Source organism: Necator americanus, chromosome II, assembly GCF_031761385.1.
Source record: "Necator americanus strain Aroian chromosome II, whole genome shotgun sequence".
NCBI classification, from domain to species: Eukaryota; Metazoa; Nematoda; class Chromadorea; order Rhabditida; family Ancylostomatidae; genus Necator; species Necator americanus.
The window spans coordinates 2,293,418-2,317,498 of record NC_087372.1 but is presented as its reverse complement, the minus strand read 5'-3'; the positions used below and the strand labels follow the sequence as shown (position 1 = coordinate 2,317,498).

Genomic DNA, 24,081 nt, shown 5'->3' with positions numbered 1-24,081 from the left:
CCCCGGGAAAAAATTCCTGAATTCTTTCGACTGAAACGCATGTAGTGAAAGCCGGGAAATAGAAAAATTCCATAAAAGACGAAAAATTGAGTTGAGTTCTTAATTTTTGAATTGGTCAATTCAAAAATTGATTATTTCCTTAAGGCCATACATAAGTACAGTACACTGACCAATTGTAGCGCTGCCGTACAGTACAGTACAGTAAGTGAACTATGTATATTTTGTGTGTTCAAACGATGAAAACGACGACACTATGTGGGTCATTCTTGTTAATTCCAAAATTTAAATTGAAATCATTTTAAATATAGAATAATGTTAACATTTTGGTAAAACAAAGTATTTGGTGGTTTCGTTTGGAAAATTAATTGAAAAAAATTCTTTTTAAAGTGAGGACAATAAGTGAAAACTTGTAGTATTGTGGACTACATAGTGTTATTGTTATATTTCCTTGTTAAGTGAAGTTTTCTTTGTAGATATTAGAGAATTCCACAAGTTTTCATCTATTATTCTTAATTTAATTTTTCTCCGATTAATTTTCCAATTAAAAAAACCGCAGTCTACTGTGTTTACCAGAATGACCGCGTTTTTTTTCTTGGAAAAACTTTACAAAAACGAAAATCTCAGAAGCCATAACAATAGCTTAGTCAATAACACATTTATTGCTGCATTTTACGAGATTTTCTCCTAGTTTGAGCACGCTATTTATATTTTCCAGAAAAAAATTCAAAAAAAAAATTCAAAAAAAATTCAAAAAAAAATTCAAAAAAAAACTTTTGATTAAAGGTTTCTAATCTGTAATTTTTTTCTAAGCGAAAAACTCGGCATAAAACCTGCCAGCCTTCTTCTTTTATTGGCTCTGTCTATTCCGATTCCGAGGCACAAACGCTTCGATCTGCTTTCGGAGATATTTTTGTGTTCGATTGAAGGGAAAAGGAGGGAATGAGGAAATTTCGTGTCCGTGCACCATCTGTATCTCGATCTGTAGCCAAGGAAATATGGAAATGAAGTGTAAAATTAACTATGGATATTCTGACTTCCGAATGGAATTTCAGGAAAAGTCGAAAAAAAAGCAAGGAAATATTTTGTTTAAAGGAACAAACGGCACTATTTTTTTTTGGAATCATTTTAAAATTCGAACGTTCAACGTCCAGCTGATACTGTAGAAAGCATTATCCGGACCATTACATAAACTTTCTTTCACCTAAAAAAGAATAATACGAAAGTGGCGATAAGTGAATGAAATCCATTAAAAACCTCAAAAATCATAAAACCATGAGTGAAAACCACGATTTCTCATATACTAAAATTGTACTCCTTACAACTTTGAAGTGAATTTAACTGGAGATGAGTGAATTTTGAATTTGAACTATGTAATGTTCTCAAAAATTTTCTTAATCAAAGCTGATTAATTTAATTCCCCACTCATTAAATCCTTGAATCAGGGAACGTGTCCTTCGCCTTGTTGATTCCTCTGTTGTATGGTTTTTGACACTGTAAAAACGAAATTATAAGTTTGTTTGCGGTGTGTTTAAATCAGGAAGGATTTCAAAAAATTATTTTTTTTTCAAATTGACGTCTAAGCTTAGAAATTTTTCACGGGAACTTGGATTTGGTATGAAATGGGATATGTACTCATCATTACATCATATATTTTGTATTAGAGAGAAATTAATTTCCCACTTATTCCATCCTGGAATCATTGATGTTGTCCTTGAATGATTAGTTGGATGTTCTTTGACATTGCTAAAAAAAAAGCAATAAAATAACCTTGAAATAGAATTTTTTTCTCTAGAAATGGAATTCTCATTTGTTTTTTTTTTCTAATTTTCTAGAAACAGTGTTTATTTCTAGAAACAGTCATTTTTCTGGCAAATTCTGAAATGCTAAAAAATTTCTTGGATGAAACAGCATTCGTTTTTTTCCACATGCGTCGAAAGCGTCAGCTAATAACGCGCACTGTGTATTTTTCTGGAGTGATCCCACCTCATTTTTTTAAAAGCGTGCAAATAAAAAAGAAACGGATGGCAATGGTTGAGGTAATTTGATTTGAGAGTATGTGGTCAGCAAACCGAAGCCATGCGATAGAAATTATTTTTATCCTTTAAGTGGACAGTTAGATGTATTTTGTTATCTATTTTTATCTTTATTTTATTTTATCTTTTAAGAAAAACTGTTCCCAAAGGCTATCCCCAGCCGAATGTGATACTCTCTCTTATCCTGGCTGCACGAAGATCTAAAAGATTAATCTTCCTTAGAGTCAAATCATTGAGTTTTTAAAAATCCCCCTTAGATCGATTTCAAAATTGATCGGCAACATTTTTTCCCGGAAGAAAATGTGAGGATAACGCTGGTTAGTGACCGGAGCGTTGAAATCTCGGCGACCTTTCTCGGATCCAGTCTAGCTGATTTGAATTCCTTAGGGGAGGATACCTAAAGGAAGATGTTTGCGAACGTGGTCCTCCGCAACCTATTTGAAGATTTGGCAGAGTAGAATTTGAGGATTTGAAGGACAGGATACGGTAGGATGTCGACGCCGTTTCCCTTGAGGTAACCCAAAAACAGATAAGGAAAGTCTTCAGCAATGCACTGATAACGGCGGCCGCCATCTGTCAGATATAATTTTTTCAAAAATAATAAATAAAACGATTTTCTACGTTCTTTCCAGAAACATACTCAGTTTTCTCCACACGTGGATTCTTTTTAATTTTTTCATGGCGCTTTAAAATGTGGAAGATCCATGTATGGCCCACCCTACGCTTAAAATCAGCGAAGACGAAGATAAACGGAATAAAATAGATAATAAAAATGTATTTTTTTTTCCAATCAGAAGAGCTGAAAAAAATGAAATCCATACATGTTCTGTAAAATCAAGAAAAAAAAAGAAATCTACTCTTTCAATGTACAGTGAAATCTACTTCAATCTACAATAAAATAACCCTAAGAAAGAACTTTTTCCAGAAAAAAAAACAGCGCTCAGATTTCAGTTATTTTTTTTAGCAAACCCTAAAATGACAGATACTGTACGGGTACATCATAGCCGGAAATATTCTGTTTGTGAAGTTAGAAATAGAAAGATGATTTGCATAAGCGTGGAAAAAGATGGGGCAGTTGAAGAAAATCCAGAAAAAAAAACTCATCTGACTTTGGTAAAGAAAAGGCAGACACTATTCTTTGAAAAGACAAATGGCTGAGATTCGCCACCTCAGCTGGAATTGAGAAGGTGAAAAATGGAAGATCGATAGGCGAAATGCTGGGATTTGTAGCCGTCGAATACGAGAAAATTATCAAGTCTATTCGTCCTGACTCAATCAAACTACAAAAAACACTGAAACGAATATTTAAACGCAAAGATAGAGATTTATTTATTTAAAGGCGAAGATAGGGATTCTTTATGGGACTTACAGTAAGTATCAACGATTCAAGCTGTTTACAAAGGACACACCCACAAAAAACAAGAGCAAATCTTGAAATCAGCAAGGAAAGAATAAATGATTTGTTTTGATCAATTTTAAGGAAAAGATAGGAAGGAGGAACAGATAACTCGAAGTGTATAGATGACTGCATGAATTGAACCACCTCAGTTTTCTTGTTGAGGACAAAAATGAATGTATTATCTTGCAATTGCAGCAATTAAGTACCATGGGTGGCATGTCAAATAATGAATGTCTGAGATCCATAAAAATAAAAGAAGACGTTGACGTGGTCACACGTTTGTATTACATTGTTAATGTGAGGAGAATGACTCGTAGACCAGGGCGAAAGTAAGAAAATGGATATGCATAGGCAATTATTTTCCCTCAAATCCATGGAAATATCTACTTACCATCAAGTTTTGCTTTTTTCATTAGGAGAAAAAAAAAACTGATCTCGTTCATATGTTATTTTTTTAAAATATATTCCTTTATATTTCACAAAATTCAGTAAAAGATAATTTGTCAAAAATCTTTGACTATTCGATGTAATAGAGCAAAAATAACGTAATATGAATAAATATGTAGATAAATATGATAAATAATAATAATAAATATTAATAAACAATAAATAATAATAGGTAATAAATAATAAATAAGAAATAATAAAATTAATAATAATAATAAAATAAATAATAAAAATAAAATAAAATTAATAATAATAAAATAAATAATAAAAATAAAAATAAAATTAATAATAATAATAAATAAATAAGATGACGTGATAGAATAATTCAACATATACTGTAAAGATATAGTGTATCTGGTATACTGTAAAGATATACTGTATCTGGTTCCTGAGACGACTGCAAGACTTACTATCTCTCCTATTTGGATGGATGTAGTACAGTACCGATACCGCTCAATTCTTTTCATACAAAAGGATTTTATTTTTAGTTATATTGCAAATGGTCCCAAATATAAAGAAGAGATGAATCTTCCAGTGGTCCCCATGGGTCCTCTATGAAGATTTTTCCTAGAAAAAGAGTTCTCCTCGGCTATGGTTCCGAATCTTTTTTTACCTGCAATATTTAACAGCTTGAAAAATATGAACAATACTCAAAGACCCCATAGACCCCATAAATTCCCTTTTATGCTTCTAAAGCTTGGTCTTCACAAATTTCTCTACAAAACTAAAAATATGTCACCACATGTCATGAGGACCAGCTAAAAAGTGGATATGCGCAACACTTCATTTCTTTTTCTGAAGTAAGCTGCTTCTCGACAGCTTTCAGAGCTGGTATCAGTAGAAATCAGATTATTCTACCGATATATACGTCTCTGATTGCTAGTCCACTCAGTTATACGGTGGAGATCGCTCGGATACTGCAAAAAGGTGCTCTTCTCGGGCAAAATGCTAAATTCCAACCCAAATAGGGCGCAAATACCCAAAGGGAGTGTGGAGTCTTCGGCAGAAACGCTCCGCTTCGTTTCGCGCTGAACTGCAGAGCGCTGTCGTTCTCAAAATTTACGGAGAACAAAATTCTCATCTGACAGAATCCTGACAGAATCCGAATTTCCCGTTTCCCGTGAACCTGTCGCTCAGTAGCGACAAAACTCTGACAGAATCTTGACAGAATCCGAATTTCCCGTTTCGCTACTGAACGACGGGTTCACGGGAAACGGGAAATTTGAATTCTGTCAGGATTCTGTCAGAGTTTTCCCGTAGATTTTGAGAAAATTGAGCAGAGCTAGGTTCATGGAGTTCACATTCCTCCACGAAGAAGGGTGTAATGGCGTCGGGCAATGATACGAGTTTTTTTTTAAAGAAAATTTTCTGAAATTCATTCTCTTTATTTTTTTCAAAATCATTTTTGCTGACTAAAAGATATTAAAGTAACATTAGTACCTAATAATAATTGCGGTAAATAATAATTAATACTTAAATATCAATTTCATCAGAAGAGACGATAGGTGAGTTACAGTGGATTTTTATTCGGATCAACATAAGGGAATAAAATTATGCCTACATCACCATTTAAGAAAAAATGTAGTATAATATTTTTAAAAAGAAACCATTTCTATTTTACTCCAACATAACATTTTCTAGCAAAAAGTAAGAAAAAAAAAACTTAAAAAACGCTTGGAATTGAAGAACTAAAACTCCCAGAAAATCCATGGACGAAATATTGTAGGTTTTAACATGGTTTAACACTGCAAAAATGCAGAATTATGGAATTTTTTGTTTTCTTCTTTTCAAAAAATTTTCAAAAATTCAGATTTTTCTTTTTCCAAAATTTAGAACAACCCTTCGAAATTTATTCGATGCTCAGAAATTTCTCTTCCTCGTAAAGTAAGAGGTAAATGATGTCATTCACAGTAATTTCATACAATTGAGCTACTAATCACAAGTCTCACGCTATAAGCCGAATTAAAAACGTTAGTACAGAGCGATTAATAAAATTTATATAGTGAATTTCTGCAAAAACTGAGAATAACATCCAGAACAATCGCGGCATCATCAAAGGAGAGAATTCGGTGCTCTCAGTCTGCTTCATATATCATATTTTCTTTACATAACTTTTTTTTTCTCGGAAAATTCCAAACTTTTCCGTAAAAGCATCCGTGGAGGATCCGCAGAGTCTGAAGATGCTGTTCGATGGGAAAATAGCTATCAAAGTGGAATTTTACAGAATGTTCGTAGTTAGCCACAAAATTTATGAGTCCTACAATCCTTGAAAGGAAAAACAAAAAACAAAGAACGAAAAAGATGACAAATAACTGAGAGAGGTCTCTTTTTTAATTGGAAAACAAATTGAAACGAATTCTATTTCAAATAGATCCTCTTCCATCTTTTCCTCCCTTATCTCACAAATTGCCTTTGTCACTTGTTGCATCGTAGTTCTAAAATGTTTAAAAATAAAATAAAATTTTGTAGAATAAGAGGTTAAGATGTTATAATAATGTTATAAAGAAAACGTTTCTAAAATCAAATAAACTTGTGCTATTTTTATTTGTTTCACAGTTTTTTCGTTCCTTATTTATTTAAAAAACGACACGGTTTTTTTCTGTGCACCGATGCAAAAAAAGGAAGTAAGGAAGTAATGTGTGGATGTGGATAGCTAACCCCAAGGGGTCTAGGATCCATCTTACTACAACTATAACCCATTTACCATGGATACGTATTGAAAAACCCGCTTTTTTCGTGTCAACATACGATAATTGGAGAAAATTGGCAATGACGGGAATTTTGTGAAAAATAGGGAACTCAGAGTGAGCTACATAGCTGCCATTTCTACAGTGAATTTATAAATACAGTCACAATAATTTAGTTACAATATTAATAATTTATAAATAAGGTCACAATTTTACAATTGAAAATTGACTGTGTCGAATATTTTTAAACAACATAATTCATTTCTTTTTCATTTCATTCATAATTATTCTTTTCATTTTTCATTTTATTTTTATTCTCATATTTTTTAGATTTTTTTGCTTGTGAAACCAACAAAATGAATGAAACCTAAACCGAAATACGGAAATATTTCTTTTTCTCGCGAAAAAAAATTAGCCATAACAGTCCCAGTTTTACAACAAGGACACAACCAATTTATCCATTTATAAACATACGCAGAGTCCCTGATTCAATAGGAATTGCTTCCAGAAGTAGAAGTACATGATGTCTGGAGGACGACCAACTCAAAACATTTGTCATGTCAACAAAAAGGGCAAATTCTTAGCTACACACAGCTGATTAGGAGAAATTTCGCGATAAATTTTGGATGAATTCTGACCTTTTCAGGAATTTACAACTTGATGTCATGAGAATATTCTTAACCTCATCAAAGAAATTGAGGAATTTCTTTAAATCTAAGGTTCAAGCGAAAACTGGTCCTCGCTGCTCTATGAGGAGACTCTTCAGTGCATAAAAACAGGCTTTGGAAAAGTTCTGTTTCCGAATTTCTAAGGAAATCAGGCAGTTTCTTTCCTTTTTTCATTATCCGTAAATCCAAGCTATAAGGCATTCAATCCATATATGTGTACCTGCCACCTAAGGATTTTTTTCAGATTATCTGTTTACTGTTTACTGTTTAATTTTGTTGAAAAATAACTTAAAGTTGAAACATTTCTGACACAAATCGCTTCATTAAATTTTAAATTTTCCACTGGATTACTATAATAAAAGCTGTACTGCCTAGGTTTTTTTTCTCTCGGAGAAGAAGTCGTTGCCACAACAGAGGAAGTTGATGTCTTTGCTGATTTGACTCGACGCAAATTTACACAATAACGCCGACTTTATTTAATATGCGCTTTGCAAGGAAAAAAAATGATGAGCGGTCAAAGATTAGAGCTGAGCACAGCCGATTTTGAAAACAGTCGAATATTCGGAGAAAAATGAGAATTTTCGTACGAAAAATGAAGAAAATAGATAAAATATAAAAGAATTCTGTTTTTGATTTCGTATTTATAATTTATTTATATGATCTCAGTTTAAATTCGATTTCATAATAAATAACATTACTATCTGAGCTAAATTTTCAGTCTGGAAAGTTTTTAGAAGAAAAAAATAGATTCCTGAGAACCGAATTTTTTGGAATTAATTTCTTCTGGGACATCAATTGCTACAAGAACAACCACGCTAGACAATAAAGTGGAATAGTGAGTGTTTATCTATACGATAGAATTTTCTGGCCCCTTATCTCACTTGAAACTACTAAGGACTACACCTGTTAGGTCAAATTCCCAGAAAGTTTCTGAACGGATGAGGTTCTAAATAATTTTAACATGATTTGACCGAAGTGATTAGAATTCTGCACAGTGTCAATTTTGTTTTTAGATGAATGCCTCTCAAATATTCTAAAAAATTCATCATATTCGCTGACAATTTATTACGGACAAGTAGATCATTTTCAGGGAAATTTTCTAAATTAGTTTGATCTTCAGGTCATTGTGTTTAAATTAAGCCGTCATTTATAAACTTTATAGCTTCAAAGAAACTTTTATAAATTATAAAATATTAATTCAAATATTTTGTAAAGATGTCAATGTATATGAAGTTTCACGAATTTAATGAGGGATTCTTGAAAACTCTTTTAATCTGAAGGAACTTCCAAAGATAGACATTCTGGAATTGTTTTAGCATTTTGGGGAGTCCGTATAAGTAATACGGTCTCTTTCGAATGCAAGAAATTTCGTCTTCAAATGTTTCCTTCAATTTTCTTTCAGAAAATATCAGTTTTTAAAAATTTTCAAATTTTCATCTTGGACTAGCTAATTTTAGAGGTGAGTCGTAGAAATCCATCAGTAAAATGAAAGAAGAATGAGAGCAGTAACTGAGAGAGAAAATTTAGAATTTCAAAAAGTTCTGTTATTTTATTTTGTCTTTTTTTATCTTCTATTTTCCATTATATCTTCTATTTTATTTCGGTTTATTTCTCTCCCAACTTTGAAAAATAAAAGAAGCATGGTGTGCCGAAGTATTTATGGACTTATCCAATAAATTGGTTAAATAATCGCCTGACGACGTAATCATAATATTTTGACAATATATTAATATTTATAATATTTTCTCAATATGATACAATTATTGAAAGTTACCGTATCCTCTGTTCTCTGCGCATAAGTTAAAGGAAACAGAAATTATTAGAAAATATCGACCTGCGCTATTTGATGATCAAATTTTGCAGGTTTTTTTCCTATCAATGGAAAAAGTTATCCGTATACAGTGTTCCTTGTGGAGGTATTGATCTCTGTTAACCAGGGATTATACGAATTAAAGCTCCTCGTTCATCGTGAAATTGAAGAACTTCATTTCCGGTGAGAAGAGAACAGCTTCTTCCACGGGATTCCTGCGAGGATTATCCAGAGACAAAAAAAAAGTAGTGGAAAAAATTACTTGTATTAATGTGTATATAATAAATATTATTTAAAAGTATTTATTTTTTGTTGTACGTATGTTTTGTAGCCATAATCTCAAGTGGATTGAACACTAGAGACTATGTATAACTTTTATCCTTTTATAATTTTATAGTAGATATATTTTATAGTATATATAAATTTTTTTTTAAGAAAAATTCTGTAAATTGTTTTCTTTTTTTCTTCTATTATATTCCTGCTATTTTCCTTTTCCCTATTCGTTCACTGTGAACGGCAGTTCATCCACGGAATTCCAGCATAATGAGAAAAAAGTAAATATTGTACACGATTACTTGTATTAATGTATATAAAATACTTATTAATTAAAAAAATGTATTTCGTAGAATCTATTTTATAGTATAAATATATCTTTCATACTAAATGTACTACAGTAGATATAAAATAAAAAAAAAACCACAGAAAAATAGCTAAAAAGAAAATGTAAAATATGTATGGTAACAATACATAAATAATAGTATTTATAAATAAAATATACAGGAGAGCAAACTTTTTCTACTTATATATATATATTTGTATTTATTTCTCTTTCTATTTTCTTTTCTACAAAAAAAAAGAAATGTTATCGCTTTTCATCAACAATTTTTTCCAATAGGATAATATTGAAGGAAAAAAAAACCAGAGCTCGTTTTTGTGAAGTAAAAAAATTTGGGATTTTCCGCTGATTCCTCTTATTTATCCAGACATGAAAATAAATCTTTGTGATGATATCGGACACTACAAATGCAAATGCAAAAATTTGCACTAAAATTCCTTTACTTCTGGACTGATGGATTCGGTTATGTTGACACCCTCGGGGCAAGTCGAGCGACGAGCCGATTCGCATGCAATCATGCATGAACAATTTTTTCTTTTTCATCCGTTTATTCAAATAAGATCGAATTGAAAATCGGTGCTCATCAGTGCTTTGACGGGGATTTTCCCCCTCCGATATTTATAATCAACGAACTGCTTTCTCAAGAGGTCTTCAGCTGTTTGCAACGAATTTTCGATGAGACGATAAGAGAATTCAGAAAGCACGCCGGTTTTTGCATGAATGAATGCGCACCAAGTTAAAGTCGCTCGGAGATTCAGGATAAAATATCCTGAATTTCAATTCCTTCAACTGTACTGTTTCTGAGAGGAGAAAGGAACATCATTTGTTCGCCAAAAAAAAGTGGGACCCATCTCAGGCTAAGTCTGGAATGGAACATTCTAGAAACATGTCTACATCTACAGACCTCAAAGCCAAAGCCGCAGAAATTTTTTTTTTGAAAATTAAAGGAAGACCTGAAGTAGAGCTGTTGAAAAAAGTTTATAAAATTCAAGGAAATTTTGAAGGAAATCTATGGGAAAAAATTTAAAACCAGCAAAGAAAAAGAATAATATTCTGGTATGCATACCAGTATGAGAGAGATTCGTTCTTGTTCTTTTCATATTTCTCATCCAAATCCCCAAAAAATTGAAATTAGAGCGTGGAAAGGTTACATATTGTGGATGTCAACGATACATGTTTAAATTTTTTTTGTTCAGGAGGCTTTCCGAGAAATTTTTAATGCAATATTTTTCCCAGCAGTACATGGGGAACTGTAGAGAGAGAGTTTCTATGTACTGCTGCGGAAACATAGGACTACTAGAAATCCAGAAAACGGAAGGATCAGAAATGGCCTACCGATCAGTGAATATCACTACTTCTACGTCAGCGAAGAGTTACTTGGTCCCCGTTAATTTACAAGTACACTTTGTGTGCCTTCATTTTACCGCATTCGTAAACTGTTGCGCTGTCGGTCGAACTGATCCGTCCGCTGCACCTGTTCCACTTGGTTTTTGAACCCGTTCAAGGCGCATCTTATCCATAATTTTGATATTTGTAAACTATATTTTGAACCCACCACTCTTCTACAGAAGAAAAAAAAAACCGAGGATTGAAAAATTCCGTGGACATTGTCTTGAATAAATGACTCCTGCTAGTCCTTAACCTTTACATAATCTTTTAACACGGTAGTGACCAAGTCGTTCATCCTTAATCCTTAAGAACTCAATCCAGTACCTCTTTCAGCAACAATGTTTTTAAACCCAAGTGCCAGTTTTACCACCCAAAAGTCCATTTTATTATTTATTTTTATTATTTTTCAATTAATTATTTTATTTATCATTTATTAAATTATTATCTTAATTAGTTATATTATTATTTTCTTTATTATTTTTAATTTATTTTTTCATTATTTTTTTTCCATTTTTCTATTATAATTTCATATTTCACTGGTTGTTGTTGTGTTGTTCTTATTTTTATTTTTATTATTTATTCAAAGTTTTCGGGACGCAAGTGAGTGCGCATTTAGTGAAAACCAAACGATAACGTCATCCTTTAACTTGACTTCCGTTCCGAACAGTGCACCTTTTTTTCGCCGGACGAAGGAATTTTGCAAGAATTTTCGCAAACGCTTCTCTCATATGGAAATTGTGGAAAATTTCTGAAATTCTGCGAAGAAAATACGAAAAAAAATATTCTTGAGTAGAGGAAAATAACGCAAATTTGGTAGGGAAAAATTCAAAGGAAAACAATTTTTTTTACACGTTGTAACCGAAACTGCTTAAATACTAATTTTTTTTATAACTCCTTAAATACTAATTTTTTGCCATGTTTAACCCACTTTTTGACGATTTCTCATATTACTGGCTTTATTTTTATTTTATTTTATTTTTTCTTCTACCTAGAATAAATGAGTGAGTAATAATAAGTGTAACGTAACCAGGTGCAACGTAAATGGAAATCCGATCTAGTGCTTATTTTTGGATATGGAGTAATGTGTAATTATTCATTATAGAAATTATTTATAGGACATTTTAGAACATAAAACAAACCTTAAAAAATCCCAAATGATCGCACGAAAACATGCCACTCCAAAAAAAAAAAAAAAAAAAAAATCCGTGCAACGAATGTTTCTACTCTTAATAATTCGTAAGAGTAGTTTTATAATTTTTTTAAAAACAGTGATAGATTAAATATATATGGAATTTAGGAAAAATTATTTTGTTCTGTTGTCTAGCTCCCTGAAATTTTTTTGAATTTTTTGAAAAAAAAAAACAATCTCTAGATTGAGTTGTTTCAAGCTGGACAACTTTGAAACTATCTATCTAAGTTTTTTCTCAATCGACATACTTTTTAATCCGGAAAAAATCATGGATGTTATACTATTTTGATTATTTTTATGTTATATATGCTTCTACTGAATATGTGTTCAACAAGTTTTAGGTTTTTTTGAATAAATAAATTTTATTAACAATGATATCCATGTAAATATGTAAATGTTTCTGGAAACATTGAAAAAATTGCGCTTAACGCAAAACAACCCCATATTTGGGAATTTTTGGCTCGTTTCTATAAAACATCCAAAAAAGATCGTTTTCATCAAGATATCAAGAAGAGTTCTTGGAATCGCAGAATCGATTTAACGAAACCTTGAATACATTAAATTTTCTTAGTAGAGAAGAAAGTAGAAAAATTTTATTTTGACATAATTCACAAATTTCTAACTCTTCGATGTAAAACATGGGGACCTTTAAACGTAATTTTCGCCGCAGACACATTTCGTGGAAACGCATTTGAGGAAAAAGTGATTGGAAAAAAAATTCTAAAAATAACCACCCCGAAAACTCAATGAGTGCAGCAGCCCTCAAACGTCATTGCGATGGAACTCAAAGAAAATCATTATGGCCGCCGGGGCCTCTGGGGGGCCATAAAACGAGGAGGAAAAAAAGCACCGTTGGCCGCTTTGTCCTCGGCAAAAGATCAAAGAACTTTTTTTTTATTCAGAGATTCAGAATCCCAACACACAACTGAGCGAGATACGATTTTTTTCTACCCGTATGTCCTTGGAAAACAAAGATCAAGGGATTGAATTCTCTACTACAGCTCGGATGTGTTTGATTTGAAATTAAAAAAATTCAACACTTTAAGAAAAATTCGTGTTTAGTAGCGTAAAAAATTATTGGAGGAGTACCGCTGATGTTCTGTTGCCTCAGAGAAGATCCAAGTGATTTGTTAGGATTATTTCGGAATTCCCGCCAATTATTCTACCCCGAAAAGTGGCGGAAAAAAGCTAATTAGTTACTAGTAATAAATAATTAGGTTTTTTCTCCCTACTAAGAAATGTATTCTTAGGATTTCTGTTGGAATGTGTTCGGATACAGGTGTTCATGGCAGTGCGAATCTCATTAATTATCTCATTAATTATGAAATTATTGAAAATATCTACGAAATAACCTATAAATAGTAAAATAAATATTAATATGCAATAAATAGAATATAAATAAAAAAATAAGATATTTAAAAATAAACTAACAGTAAAAAAAAACTATCAAAATAAAACTGAGTTCCAAGAATTAGGTTCAGTTTAGCAAAGTGAGTTTTTTTTTTAAACTAAACTCAGCTTTGTAATCTGCTTCTATAGTTTAAAAAATTAAATTTTAATTTTAATTTCTTGAAAACATGCGTTCTGTCATTTGGAATAATTTGGCCGTCAGATTTATAAATTACGATGGGACCTTGGTGTCGACGATGGAGAAACCCGTGCGATTTTTTTAGAATTCAGCGAAACTTTGCATATTTAAGGTAAAAACTTTCTTAAAACAAAAAATTAAACATTTCAAGTTGTTCGAGTAAAAAAAACACGCTAATTTTATACTTAAAATTTAAAAAAATTGGTAAAAATTTGCTTTTCATAGAGTAAACCAGTGGGACTGCAACAATACACCGCTTTGGTTTTTTCGCTGTTTTCCCTCAGCGTCAGGATTCAAAAAGGAGAAACCTTTGCTGAGATTTGGGTGACTACAGCAAATATTGATTTTTGCCGAGGATAATTTTTATTGTTGTTCGGGAAAATTCTACAAATTCTAGCCAAAACATCTTTTTTCGTTGGTTAATTTCTAAATATAAGTTAAAGGATTTCTGTTTGATCTACACCGTCCGTCTTCCCTCAAATGTTTCCCATCACATTCCTTCCCTTCAATATATGGACAACGAAAACTGCTCCCAGTAGGAAATGAGGAGCTGCCGTTGAAAATTTCCAAAAGTACGCCTAGAAGTGCTAAATAAACCATTCGCCGAGCGTTTTTTCCAACTTTCTTCCAACACGAAAATAACAAAAGTGCAGGACGTTCAAGAAATCTCGGGACGCTTCCACACGAAAAGTTTCGGACAAAAGAGTCGAGAAAAAATAAACGAGTAAAGGATATCTAACAGTCAATTTCGTTGCAACCACCACTATTGCAAAAGCGAAAAAAAAAACGCCTGGATGTTCTTAGCGAAAAAAAGAAGAAGAAAAGACACGAGTGGATTGAGTGGGAATTGGATGATGGAACAGACTGCCTCAGCCTAAGCACTGATGAAACCCAATCCGTGGACGACTAATGGAAATAGGTTTAGAAACGAAGTTACACGCTCCTTCTCTTTCTTCTATGGCGATAGAGAGGAAAAAAATTCAGCCCAATATTTTTATTTTTTGGCAAAATCTCGCTATTGAATAATTTGTAACTGGTTAAAGTTAGGTCCGAAGCGAGGGAAAACTGAGGAACAAGAAATACCCCACGAAATACCAGTTTTTTAAAGGAAACGTGTATTTTTTCTGAAAGAGAGCGTAGGTTCCGTGAGTTTTCAAAAAATATAAAAATAAAGAAAGAATGGATAAAATTTGCGAAAATGACAATATTAGAAAAAACTGAAGAGTTGGTTGTTGGAAAAAAAATCCACTGAAATTTTACAACTGAGAAAATGTTGACAAAAATAAATTTTAGACACGAAAGAAGACCTATTTTGGAAAAATCTTGATCGATTTTTTAGAGTGGAAAGGGAATAGGGCCCAAATAAAAATTGTCCTAGAAAATTTATCACCACGTTATTTTTTATTTCCATTCGGTATAGTTACAGTAACTGTCACGAAGCATTTTCCAGAAAGTTGAAAAGAAGATGTTTACGATAAATACGTGGAAACAACAAACAAACAATGACTGAAAAACTCTTCTTAAACCAGTAAAACCTTTTGTTTCTAAAAATTCTTACGGGTCTCAAAAATTAATGGTTTGAAAAATTGCTTCCCTGAAGAGTTCCTGGTTCGAAGAACCTCCAGCAACAAAATATTTTCTATAAAAGCCAGTTTAAACCCGGAAAGGTCAACAAATCCTTGTGTGTTTCAATAAGTAGAGGTAAAAAAAGGCGCAGAGAGAAGAATTCCAGGAAAGATTTTAGGATTTCTCATGGTTAGAATGAGAAATGAGCGTTCTCATGGCAGCAGCTACAAGACAATATGATCAGATACCGTATCCATTAGAATTCTTCCAGACGGGCCCCAGCCCAGGAAAAAATTTGCCTTGGATGGATACACACTTATCCAATAAAAAAATTGTCCGAAGACAAACGCCGCATCACACACGACGGAAATACGTTTCCACTCCATTTCTACCATGGGGAAAAATATTTCTGCACCTGCACAAACGCCTGAGGGTCCCGCAGCGAAGTCATCATTGCACTGTGAGTTTGCGCTTCAACAAATTAATCAAATAATATTGGTTAGCAGGATTCGGGAAAAGAAATTCCCGTCGGTTTCGTTTCTATCGTATTTTTCCTTCCGAGAAGAGATATTCTGGATACTTCTCTGTGCTTAAATCCTCGAAAAGAAAATCAAAAGAAATCTTCCACATTTTCTGTTCATAAATCCTAATTTTATTTTATTTAATCAGAATACATTAAAACAATTATGAATCACTGATTTTATCAGTCAAAATACATCTAAAAAAAATTAAGAATCACATGTGAGAATTTTTTAAACTGGAAATAAAATAAAATTTTATAGCTAACGTTTTTAAATCACTATTATTATTTTTTGAATTAATTAATTTTTGTAGCTTTTCAAAACTCTTCAATGACTTTTAACGAATTCTATAGAGCATTCCTCATTCCCATAAAAAAATCCCTCTTTTTTTAAATAACTACTATTTTGCGTAAATCACATGGTGTAAGAAAAATAATAACAAATAAATTAGCAGGGGTCCCATAAATTGTCGCCTCAAGCAAACCACGTTATCATCGCTGTAAACAGGGGAACTCATTTATCTTCTGAATTTGTCGGCTCAGTTGGCTGCCGGAAACGAACCACTCATTCGAATATTCGATAAATTTATCGTGGTCCCGATAATTTTGGACTGATTGATTTTTGATTGGTCCCGATAATTTTCTTAGCCCTTCCAAGAATCGTTGGACGAAAGAAAACCGCTTCTCGAAGCTCTTTCGACCGAATCCCTTCAATTCCAGACAATTTCTGGAGCGCTCGTTAAATAATATTATATGATGTAACTTTTCTTCGAAAAAAAAACATCCTCGAAAAAAATCCTCAAAAATTATCCATACTCTTCGCGTTAGCCGGAGATTATGAGCTCAAGCTTACTGAGAGAAGAATTTTTCTATTTTTCTATTGAATCCTTGTCACAAGAGCGGAATAAAAACGGAAAAAAGTTTTTTTTTGTAATTTTATTTGTTTTTGTAGTGTAAATAATAATAAGTAATGACTGATTGCAGTAGGTGCATATAAACATATCCTTTCCTTATGTTTTCCAGAAAAATGATCTAGAAACTGTTTGAAGTTCATAAAGGGAAATCAAGTGGTCCCAGTGGAAACTTTTCCAGAAATGCTGTGAAAAAATATTTCTTCTTTTATTTTCGGTGACAGTTATTAAATTAAAGCGCACTCGGAGACATTTTTTTAAATATTATTATCAGCCGTAGGATTAGAAAATAACATTAAAAAAAGATATTGGGAAGACAGGAAGCTCTCAAGCTCCCTTCCGTAATTCAAAACAATAAGAACGGAATAAAATTGTTCAATTAATGAAAAGAAGGAAAATTCCGAGTTTCCATAAACGAATAGACAGAAGGAATCACTAAGTGAAGAAACTGAAACCAATACCGGATTTCCTGGAAGCATTTGCAAAAAAAGTGCACTCAAATTCCGAGAATTAGAATTGGGAAGAGTTAGTTATAGGTTGTGGAACGAAAATCAAAAATTTCGGGATGAAAAAAGTTGAACGGATACCTGCGATGGTTTCAGGAATGGAAAAAAAGAAAAAAATGAGATAAGGAAAAGGAGCAAGGAACGAGAACATCAAATGAACGAACGAACGTGGAACAAACCTTCGAATCCAACTTTTCTTCGGCTTATGATGATGCATTTGTAGCATGGCCAACGGTGACAGAATCGACACCTTCGTCATCGGATCGAGCATCGTGGTATTTTCGCTCATTTTTGTCTGCCTCTCTCTCTCTCTCTCTTCGTCGATGATGGGACGCGAAAAAAAAATTTTCTGGGGGGAATTTTTTTTTGCTCTTACCAAAGAACCCTTCCACAGACGATCCACAGCGCAGAGAATCCGAATCCGAATCCGAACGTCTTCTACTAAACCGCTAAGTGACGACGACGTTCCACTTCTTCTTCTTCTTCTTCTTCGAAGGCGGCGACGGACGCGACCCAAATGAGGGGCGGGTCGGGTGCTGCTGCTGCTGCTGCTGCTGCCTTTCACGGGGGTCCTGGGTACAAAATCTATCAAGTAAATCCGGACAGCGGCGAGACACAACGAGACAACGCGAGCGACGAGAGGACGAGGTGCGAACGAAGATCAACGAAGCTACAGTAATCAGGAACGTATCGTCTCTCACCACGAAATGTGAGGTGCTTGAATTGAATTCGAGCGCGCGAGTGGTTGTCAGAGTGGACAACAAATTTGAGGCGACATGAATGAATATCTAGGAGCGAAGCCACATGGGACGATGGGTACGCGGCCGAAAGTAAGCTATCCGGGGTCCTATGTGCTCCTAGCAAAGAAGAAAAATTTGGAGCGGGCCTCAGACTTCCCAGAAAAAAAGGAAATTTTTTTTTGGATATTTTTGGATATATGCTTGGATTTTTTCCGGACATATTTATTTATTTATTTATTTATTTATTTACTGCGCTCAAAGGCGTGCCAAGAGTAAGAGGCAAGGAATGAATACAACAAATAAACAATGGAAAATTCAGCAACAAGAAAAGAAAAGAATGAGAATTTGTGCTCAGAAATTTTTCAACTAAATAATTCTAGGATTTCAATGGTTCCAAAAAAAAGGACGAACTACTTCTTATAAAAGTGGAGAAACCTCTATTTGGTCTTTTTTTTGTACTTCTATAATTTTAAAGCTCTGATGATCGGCTGAAAGTCTGAACTCCATTCCAGATAACTTCAGTTAATTACTGGATATTTAGCGGCGAAATGAAAAAGCATAGACGAGTCTCAGCGCTACTGAAGCGATAGAAAAATCCTGCAATTTGCAGGCTTTAGCTGTTGCTTTTGTGCAGAAATAAGATCGAACTTTCCAGAACAGCTTCAAAATTTTGAAACCTCAATTTTCCAAGGTTAACTGCTATGCCTTAGGGTTGTAATTGCACCATTTAAGAGGCTAAGGTAGATTTACACGGGTTTTCACCGAGATATATGGGTTTGAGGATTATTTTTCAAAAAAAATGTCGTGAGAAATGATTTAAAAAACAGTGTCATTTCGTTTCGAGTTCAGATTTTGAGCCGATCTTACTTTTAAACTTTCTTACTTACTACTACCACTACTACTTACTTTTTACTTTTTTACTTTTACAAAAAGGAATTAAACGTGGTTGTGTGGAAAATAAATAAACAAATAAGGAAGAAATTGAAGAAAAACATAAATTGGGACAGAAAACGTCTGATAAACCACAAATATTTCTGAATTAGCTAGAACAAAAAAGTTTATAAAATAAAAAAAAAGAATTGAAGGAGGTTAAGAGGATCGAAAACGAAATGGAGCTAGCCAATGAATTCAAGGTGGTGGTACGCGGTGGCAAGAAAAAATAAAGAAAATTTCCAAAAAAAAAGAATTTTCTACGGATCAATAGAAGCGAGGTACGGAAGAACGGAAAAAGTTAACTTTCTAGTGATGTGAGGTGTAAAAATCTAAGAATGCGACAGAACAAAAAGTGCTACAGTACTCTGCGGGTACTGTAGAATGAAACACATGATTGTAGGTTTCTTGAATTTTCACTAATTTAAAATTTTCCCATATAGCGTGAACATAAAATTCTAAATGTAATTTATCTGAATTGTTTGGATTTGGGCGGAGCTTTCAGTGCATGCGATGCGTGTCTCTGTGCTAGGAATGAGCTTGTTGTAGTATTAAATGAATGAAAAACGCTTCATGAGCCCCACCAGATGTGATCTATTGAGAAAATTCACAAAAAATAGCAAAAAAAATTTTTGAAAAAATTTTTGCGTTATCGATTGATCATTAATTATGGTAATTAGCTGGTTTTTATTATTCTTTCACGTGTTTTCGATGGAATTTCCTGCTGTCCACCCTACACATTCGATACAGTAATCCCTAATTATTTTTCCCCTATAGGGAATCTTCTAGAAAACTGTTAGTTATTGCCGTCGAAAATGACCTGAACGTGAATCTCCCCCGGTCTCATACTGTTGTTCCGGGAATCGAGTAATTCTGGCCATTCCCTTGACCATTGTACAACTTAAAAAAAATCCATTCGAGACCAATCCATTCACCAAAAACTAAAAATAACTACTAGTATCTTTAACCTCCTCTGTGCTAACACATATTCTTCCAGCTTAATCATCCAGATTTTGTGTTGGTCTCGATGAATCCAAGAAAATTGGTCAGTGTAGTGGTCAGGTCGAGGGTCTAATTGAGTCCACCTCTCCTACCGGCCGAGGATCGAATTCCACTCGTTAATTATTTCACAAAAAAAAAATGTTGTACTTCGCCTGGATGAGATTTGAACCTCATAGTATTCTCCTCATGAGAATCAGTTGCAAAAACGAGCCCTAGTGCTATCCACATTTCATAATTTAGATCTTAATTTTATTACAATTTTAATTTTGTAGCATCGAGTTTGATAAGCTGTACACGAGGTTGTTAAATAAATTTGATGACTAACGTTTTTTTTTAAATTTTGTATTGTTCATTTATTAATTGTTTATTTATTTATTTAGATTTTATTATTATTTTATTTTTCTATTATTATTCTCATTTTTTCCTATTTTTATTTATTATTATTTCCTTTTCTTTGCTTAAAGTAAATCACATCACTAAATTCTGTTATCTTTCAACCTGGCAAAATAAAAATTGTAATAAAAAATTAAAAGTGAGCAACTCATGCTTTTTTCCACGGCTGTATATTCAAGAAAATAAATCCGAGCAGTATTTCTGGATTGCTGTTGAGCAGCAAATAAAATAAGTTTCAAGAAAAAAAAGTTCTCTTTTATGAGATCCCGTAAAAAATAGGGGAAACGAGCAAAGTACCTCTTTCCAGTAGTTGATGAGCAGCCGTTCAATTTCGGGAAAACGTAGCAACGGGCGCAGCACTTTTTTTCTAAGGAATAAATTTCGCCCCAAAAATTAAGCTAATTTTATGTTCTCCTGAAAAATTCGCGGAATCAAACGCGTTCGCGATAGTTTGATAGAAATAGACGTTTAGTTTGAAACTAAAAAAAAATCCTACATACTATTCTATAAACTAAATATTCTAATTCTTGAAAAAAATACTTCTTAACGTATTTACTATAAACTATTATTTACTACTAGTTTTACGTATTTAATACTAACCGCTCTGAAACTATTCTAAGTAGAATGTAGCGCTAATAAATAGGATTTGTAGGAAAAATGTCCCTGGATGGAAGTAGTTCAATCTATAGTGATCTAATAATGTTTTAATCAGTCAAAAAGTGTCGAAAAAATAAATTCAAAGTCAGAGGAGATAAAAATTCCCCCTCCTCACAATTCAGGTGATTTTATTTTCTCGGAAACAAATTTTATCTTTTCAGTGTTTTTGTTTCTTTATTGCTGGTCCAAGTAAACAAGATGAATCCCACGTGAAAGCGTGATTTCTAGGTTTTTGAAGCTTTGAAAGAAAATTATTTTGCAACAAAAAAAAAGAACGAATATAGACATATAATAGGCTCGCTGTGTACATTCATCCGGGGGATGCGCGATTTGTTTCCGGATGCAACTCATCGGTTTTTTTTTCTGTTCGATGCACTTTTTTTAATTTTTTTTTATTCTTGCTTATTTTTTCTTTGGGTTTCTCTTCTCAATAGTCAAAAGGGCATCACACTCATTTTCCTTGTTCGCTAAACAAATTCCCCTAGTCCACTTGATATCCTAGTGTCAGTTCGTGTTCGTGTCCACTGTGCTGCTTACCGTAGTGTTTTTTGATGATTCGATATTGAGCTACTGCGTGATGGGACCCTTGTACTGTCGTCCTTCCTGATTTTGTTCGGTTTTAGGCTAAGATTTATGAGCTACGCTGCGATAATTCCGTTCACAGTCACCTAGGCGGTCAAAAGAAACCCCCACCGCGTTCAAGGGAATTTCTCACGTCATTTTGCACAATAAATCTCGTCTTTTTGATCGCACAGTGTGTTTCGATTCTATGAAAGTGATGTGAAATTATTCTATTTATGTACTTCCCTACAAACTATATAGATATTGCTAAAAAGTAAATAGTTTAACTATCTTGGCTCTTTTCAATAACAAATTGGTATTTCTTTGTTCATAATGGTGAGAAAAAAAACCCCAGAAATTCCCAACTAATTGAATTTAACTCTAAAAATCCTAAACTTGTATGGAAATTCGGATTTAATTTAAACCAACACTTCTAGGGTTTAAAAGGGAAGGAAATGAGGATGATCGCTTTGAGAATGATTGCTGTTTGATAAGCAATCTTAGGTGAATGCTTTTCCTTTTTTCTTTTCTTTTTTTTTTAATTTCGGAAAAATCTATCCAACTCTCTCAACGAGTTCGAAAAATTCTTCCGCAATCATGACACTTTAAATTGTTTCGTGCGATATTTTTACGAGAATAACACTTTTTCCCCATCCGAAAAAACCGAAAAAGGCCCCGCATCAAATATCAGAAAGCTGATCATGTATAAATGTGATAGGGGGAAGAAATGTATGACTGTTTTTCCCCCGGGCCCTCAATAAGCACAAATGAAATTCAATTCTTCGCCCGATAGGCGCGAAAGAAACGTCGAATAAAATTTGTTGCCTAATGTTGTTCGGGAATCTGAATCAGATTTCCTAGCCGAAAAAATTCTGTGGCATGAGAATGATATTAACATTGCGGAAAGAAGTTGGCGCCTACAGGAGAAACGCGCCCGACAGAAGCTCGACACTCGCGTGAAAATCACGTTCACATCATTCCTGGAGTTCCTGGACCTCGATGGAATCTTTTTTAGGGTAACAGGAGAAGGAAACAAAACGAAAAAAAAACTTAATGAAAAGGCTAGACAATGACTTTGGATAAGAAACCAATTCTATTACTTCTCTATAGGCAAAGATAATTTGCACTGTTTTCTACCAAACTGATGGAATCCATGAGGTGTCCAGAATTCTCTAAACATACTTAGTACAAAAATACTATTAATACATATGATATAAAATAATACAATATATAATACTCTTAATAAAACATATAATTCGCAATTAAGGAAGTTTGGGCAGAATTTTCTGCGAAATAAATCACGTTCAAATCGTAAAAATTCGTGAACATCGTGAAAAACTCATCATTTCATGGTTCTTATGATTGGCTGAGAAAAAAAAATTCACAAAAATTCAAGTTGATCCAGAAATGTATGCGGCATAGGGGGATTGCAAATTTTCGCCCGTAGAAATTAAAACTAATAATATTAATAAAAATTAAGAGCAGAATATTCTGACTCTCTCTTTTATTCCAAAATGAAAAAATTAAAATTAGTAATATTTATAAAAATTAGAATTAAAATAATTTGACTCTCTCTTTTTCAAAATGGAATGGGCGTAGGAATTTATCACTCCGAATTTGCAATTTTAAAAGTCTTACCTTAAAAAAATGTTAATTAATTTGTAATTTTACTATAATTTTTGTGATTTTTGTAAAAAATTACAGTTGTAATCTTGTCAAGTGTAATTATTGTAGCTATGTGAAATTTCGATTTTTTTTTCAAATTTCGAAGTTTCATAACGATTCACTCATGGTTGTTTTTTAATAGATAAATAGATCAAAGAAAATAATTAATTAATTAATTAATTAGTAAATAAAGAGGAGTTAGTCTGTTCTGATCCACTAATGCGTTTTTTCCTTTCACGTCTGCTGCTGCCAAAACTTCGCATACTCTCTCTGTTTACACTCGTCGTCTGCGCTCTGACATAATTTGTAGATGAATAGAAGTGAAGATGCGAGATTTTATTTCACCTTCTTTTCCCCCCCTTAATATCCAGAATCATATGATCAGCAGGAATGTCGGATTCCTCCTGTCATTTCTCATAACCTCAACAAGAGTTGATTGTTTTTTTTTCCTCTTCGGTGAGTGTCAGTTGTCTCTGTTCATTTATTTTGATGAGGCACATACATACATTCATATGTCCAGTGAACAAGTAATAAACTCTCAGAACGCTTGTTGCAAATTAATAGGGCCTAGAGGGATGCAGCTTTGTAACCAGTAACGTATCCACACCTCTCCGTTATTCATTATATTAATTATTTTTTTTAGTTTCTTTTATTACACATTCATACCTTATTTTCTTTGTTTCTGAACTTGACTTTCTGAACTTATTGTTGTGAATCGGCAGCGCGAACGACTTTTAAACGTACAGTTTCCAGGAGCATTGAGGTGGAAGATATTTCTGGATACAACCTTCTAAATAGAAACGA

At 33.2% G+C, this 24,081-nt stretch overlaps 1 protein-coding gene across 3 annotated transcripts in view; it reads right to left on the bottom strand.

Moving 5' to 3' along the window:
• The window catches only part of RB195_016645 (uncharacterized protein), a gene marked incomplete at both ends in the record, with an annotated part of 86,401 nt that overhangs the window by 34,833 nt on the left and 27,487 nt on the right, over positions 1–24,081 (bottom strand). For all 3 annotated transcript variants that reach the window (XM_064183270.1, XM_064183271.1, XM_064183268.1), the window contains 2 exons: positions 1,423–1,491; positions 1,681–1,743. In XM_064183270.1, the coding sequence (XP_064039148.1) occupies positions 1,423–1,491; positions 1,681–1,743 (132 nt within the window). The remainder of the gene's footprint in view (positions 1–1,422; positions 1,492–1,680; positions 1,744–24,081) is intronic.